Source organism: Manacus vitellinus, unplaced genomic scaffold (genome assembly GCF_001715985.3).
Source record: "Manacus vitellinus isolate BGI_N305 unplaced genomic scaffold, ASM171598v3 scaffold_29_pilon, whole genome shotgun sequence".
Taxonomy (NCBI): domain Eukaryota; kingdom Metazoa; phylum Chordata; class Aves; order Passeriformes; family Pipridae; genus Manacus; species Manacus vitellinus.
In genome coordinates this window covers 7,198,520-7,203,523 of record NW_021940207.1, presented here as the reverse complement: position 1 = coordinate 7,203,523, position 5,004 = coordinate 7,198,520, and the positions used below count along the sequence as shown (strand labels likewise).

Here is a 5,004-nt window from a genome sequence, read left to right as displayed (position 1 = left end):
GAGCCCGGACAAAGGATCTCTGGGAGAGCCCTCGTCCCCTTCCCCGCCTCTGGCAAGTTTTAGCAGCTATCTCGTTACTGGACGCCGGAGCAATGCGAGAAATCGCGATGTTCAGGCTGAATCTGAGTGTTTAACCCAGAAGAGGGAGTCTCTCTCCCTTTCCCTCTCTCTCACTTTCTCTCACGCACACTTACAGGGTAATTCTACGTAAAATCCCCATCCTTGGCTTGAAGGAAAAACATTGCCAAACATTTCTAACGGACTCGGTTCTGATGATTCTCACCTGAAAGGAATAACACGGTCTGCAGGGTTTGCGTGCTAGTAATGAAAGTGTAGGTTTGGGCTTCAGCTGGATACAATGAGGCCTTATAGGTTTAGAAAAGCTTAGGGCTTCAGCACAGAAGGAAGCATCTGCTTAAGTTTTTAAGAAGAGGATTGTGAACTTAAAAAAAGTAAATGAAACATGGGGAAAGACTCTTCTGCTCCAGGAAAGAGAAACACATCTCTAAATATCTACCCACCGTATTAGCACAGTACTCGGATCATGACATAAGAACAGCTCCCCTAATAACCTCTCAGTCTTATGAAATAAAACAACGATTAATTCTCTATCCACCGTGTCAAACTATAAGTACTTTAACACATTGATTTGCTGTTAACTTGCCAGTGGATACTTTACCAGATGCATGCCAGGCAAAGCTCCCAGTGTATAATTTTGCATTTCCGTAAGAATGTAACAGTTTTGGCAATTGATAGTTTTTTTTCCGATGTAATAAAACAAGAAACGGTTTGGCAATATCAACCCAGCTACTTTCATAACAGAAGCTACCAGCCAATGATTGGAAACCATAAGATTAAAGAGTAGGACATACATAACCATATAGGGGATATTTTTTTCACAGCTTCACATACTCTGAGTTGGCTGTAATTTTGGCTCTCCTTGCATTTACTATATTTCCTCTGTAACACAAGGCTGATATGCAGGTAGGTAGCCATAGATACATCCTTGCGTGCATCTTTCTGAGTGGAGATGATGAAAAGTGACAAATGATGCAATTAGCTCTCCATCCTTACATAACATGTTTACGCAGGCAATTTAAACCACACACCATCCTCACAATATCTCAACTTTCTAGTCTACTTGCTCTACGAAATGGATTTGACAGTCCTATTCATGACCATCTCAATAGGAGTGCACGGAAGAGACAAACGTTAGGAAGTATGAATCTGTTACTTACAAATGTACTGAGAGTGGGAATCCCAAATAAAGCTGCTTTCCTCATACCTCTTTAAAACACTGCATCTCTACATACTTGTTATCCATCATTTGACACTTCTCAGTCAAGTGAGAAAACATCTGGAACAGTTTGTCAATTAAAAAAAATGTCATAACCGGTTTGCCCTAAGTTCATTTCAAAGGTTGTGATGATTTCTCGCCAGACACTCATGGCTCTCAGCTTGCCCCTCACTCAGGGATGTCTCTCACACCCTTTCTCAGGCAGTGCAAGAGAACCTGGCCCTCGGTGTCCCTCACTGTTAGGTGAGGTTGGTGTGAGCCCCGGTTGCGTGGGTGGGGGGAGTGGGGCGGAGGCCGCCACATGATTGCAGGAGGCGGAGAAACGGGGAAGAGGAGGGAAGCGGGCCCAGACCCGGCCGGGCTCCGCGCATCTCCCACACTGTTTTGAAAACCGCCTGTCTGTGCAGACCTTTGGCAGCTCGAGCTCATACTGCTGCCACTAGAGAGGTGACCGAGGTCTCCTGCTTCTTGGCAGCGGCCTGAGCCGTGATTGACCAGACATGCCGGGCTCTCGGCAAACTCTCAAATGTGTCAACATCAGGTTCTGCAGGGTCAATAAACTGGCAGCTTGATCCTGAGTACAAATTTTCCTGTTGCTGCTGTGTCTGCGACCCCGTCTGCAGCCCCCGGCCCCAAAGCTCACCCGTGCTGGAGGGTTGCTCTAAAGAGGTGATATGTTGTACAGACGAGTCACAAGCGTTTCTCGTCCCTCCAGCCGTCTGCCCCTGCGTCCGACTCGGCTCTCTCGGGGGAGAGGCTGGCCGGACAACCGCCGGGAAAAGGCAGGAGCCCCCGACGTCGGGGCTGAGAGGGGCTGAGCTGTCTCCCTGCTTTCCGCCCTGCCATGCCGGACCCAGATCTCCACCTGCCCACATCTCGGGGGTGCGGGGCCGAGGCGGGCAGCCCCAACCCTTCGGCCTCTATCTGCACACACCCCCGCTCCGCACCGGGTTGCCGGGCCTGCGGCGTGAAAACGGCTGCACATCTCCTTGCTGGGAGGGAACAGCCCCACCTGCTCAACGGCTTTACCTTTGCCTTGGTTTTTGGTAGGAATCTACCTCCACATCAAGACTCTTCCTATTTCTAACAGAAGACAGAGCCAAATCCTGCTCTCCCTTATAATCGTGCTCAGTGCAAGGCACAGCTCCTGCCCACGGGAAACATCGGAGAGAGCAAAATCTGACCTTTACTCACCCCATGTTCTCCCACTTCCGCCTGTGCAGAAACTTCCCTTCCCCACGAGCCAGCTAGAAACTATCCAGCCTGTACTCGAGGGCTGGGATGGAATAGGACGCTCTGAACACTTCAGGCAGGCATTCGGGGGGTTATCTTTAGGTTTCAACTCCCAAACGAGAGGAGGTGAGCGGATCAATCTGAAAAAACCCTAATCTTTACTGCGAGAAAGGAAAAAAACCCGAACAGAAACAGAGAGGACAGAGAAGTCACTCTATGCAATTCCTTATCCCCTAAACCCACACTGGGTAGGAAGGGATGAAGGAGGCAGACTCAGGACATGAGCCCGAGTCTCTGCCTGCCCCGGCAGAAGGCACTGCTGGTTAGTAAGAGGTGGTTCAAGAAAGGTTTTCAGCAAACCCATCCTCACCTCAGAGAGCAGAGGGTGCCTAGTAGCTCGAGAGCACACTCTGCCTTTGTTTTTATTCCCTCGTCCCATTCCTGCTTAAGGGGAGTTCTTTACTTCAGGGTTCCCGGACAATGGGAAGCCACCTACCAGACAAGCAACGGTTTGTGCCTAGGTTTCCCTCTCACATTTTGTGACCTAGAGCTACCCTAGGACAAGCAAATCATATGCTTATTTTAAATAGAATATTTCATTCAGGACCTCAAGATTAAGGTATTCCTGTCAGATAAGCTGTCAGTCACTAACTACTTAGACACCACATTGTGGAAGCCTGGTATCCCTGGTAAAGATGATACATATCATGTAAACCCCATCAACAAGATCAAAGTCTTCTTCTTTAATAGGATCCAATACATGTCAAACCTCATTCCAATCAAATCGTCCGTAAATGAATTCAAGATGAATATGTCATAGAATAATGTGACAGTGCAATCACATGGGGTCAGGGGTTGTTGTTTCAATGAGAGAGTCGTCAAATATTAATTCTAGAACCCGCAAATGAATAGGCATTGAGCAGGATTAGGCAGCTGCTGGTGGGGAGTTCTGTCGCTGATTTGTGTTTATGCAAGTACGTTAAACACTAAGCTGAAAAAAATAGTCTCCTTTGAACTGTAAAAAGGACATATTTTAACTTACTTGACTTTTCCAGGATGTTTCTGTAAAGTCGTTTTCTCTTCCTCATTACAAGGGGAGTCTTGTGCCTCATTTCCTGACTTTGTTCCTGTTTGGGGAGAGAGGTGGAAAGTTAAGAGCAAAACCATTTGTGTGTGATATGAAATGAGTAAGGCACTATATGTCTTGGGCATCATGGATTCAAAAAGAAAAGGAAAAAAAAAAGGCAGAAAAACATAAAACCAAACCAAAACACAAGTTAGGCAGTAAGAGGGGAAGAGAAACTTTCTCCGAGGGGAAACTGGAGGCTGTCTCCTCAGCAAAGCAGCACATGTTTTATGGAGTCATGAAGTTTCCATGGCTGATTTAGGGGAAAAAAATATGAAAGGACATCTTTTCAGTTCTCCTTTGATCTGACATTCACCTTCTGGCAGGCTATTGTAAGGGAGGTTTTTTACCAACTCGACTATATTGTTTACAGATCCTTCCCTCCCGAAATTAAATTCCGGACTCTCTGCGAGCCTCCAACACAAGTTGTTGTCTCAGCAAGGATTAGTATAGTACCACCCTGGCACTTCTCCCTGCCTATAATTTTCAGCTTGCTCTTTGCTCTCTGCAAGGCAGAGCACTGCCACTGCTGCAGGCAGAACTTTGCACAGCTTGCTTTGAGCGGCAGCAATAGCCCTGAGAGCAGATCTGGGGTTGGACGCAGTGTCCGAGTCTGAATTTTTACAGGTATCTTTGAAATTCCCAGGCGTTGGTTTGTTTGTTTTTAATAGAGAAAAGCATGCTAGGGTCTAGAATCAGTTACTTCAAGTGCTATTATTGTTGTTACTCTTGCTACTATTATAATAGGGAACTCCAGAGCTGAAAAACAAAAACCTATATACTAAGACAAACACTTAATGATATTAATCATGAAACTTCATCATTGTATCACGGTCATACTCTATCATAAATAATTTAATGTCCTCAATAGTTTCACTGCTGTGACAAAAATTACTGACGAAATAAGAATAACTTTAGGAATCCCTTAGGAATTAAAATTCCTAGTCAAGTTTCATTCATCCTTGCACTTTTCTCGAGTCAGAGCAGCCAACACTGCCCCACTAGAGAGAGATTTGCAGGAGCTGAGCTTTATTGGTTAGGATAGGAGGCTGGAGGAGTGCTCAGTTCCCAAGCGTTCGCCAAAACTTGTTGAAACTGGACAAAAAAAAAATAGCTGCATTTAAGGTTTCAAATGGTTACCAGATGACAAAAAGGAAGGCAAAACAGTTGTGGATTTCAGAGTAAATATTGGCTAAAACTCTGGCTCCACCTCGCACGCTTTTCTCATCTGCAATGTGCCTTTGGCGGAGCAGGAGGGTGAAGATATCCCATTGCCCGAACTGGTCGGATCTCGGCCGGACCGAGCTCCGGGGCGTTAGTGCGGAGTACCAGTGCGGGCTACCAGTTC

At 46.4% G+C, this 5,004-nt stretch overlaps 1 protein-coding gene across 1 annotated transcript in view; it reads right to left on the bottom strand.

Annotated features, from left to right (window-relative positions):
- ZIC4 (Zic family member 4) overlaps positions 1–5,004 on the bottom strand; it is an 18,764-nt gene that overhangs the window by 10,152 nt on the left and 3,608 nt on the right. Inside the window, exon 3 of the mRNA XM_025895352.2 lies at positions 3,573–3,657. Within this exon, the coding sequence (XP_025751137.2) occupies positions 3,573–3,657 (85 nt within the window). The remainder of the gene's footprint in view (positions 1–3,572; positions 3,658–5,004) is intronic.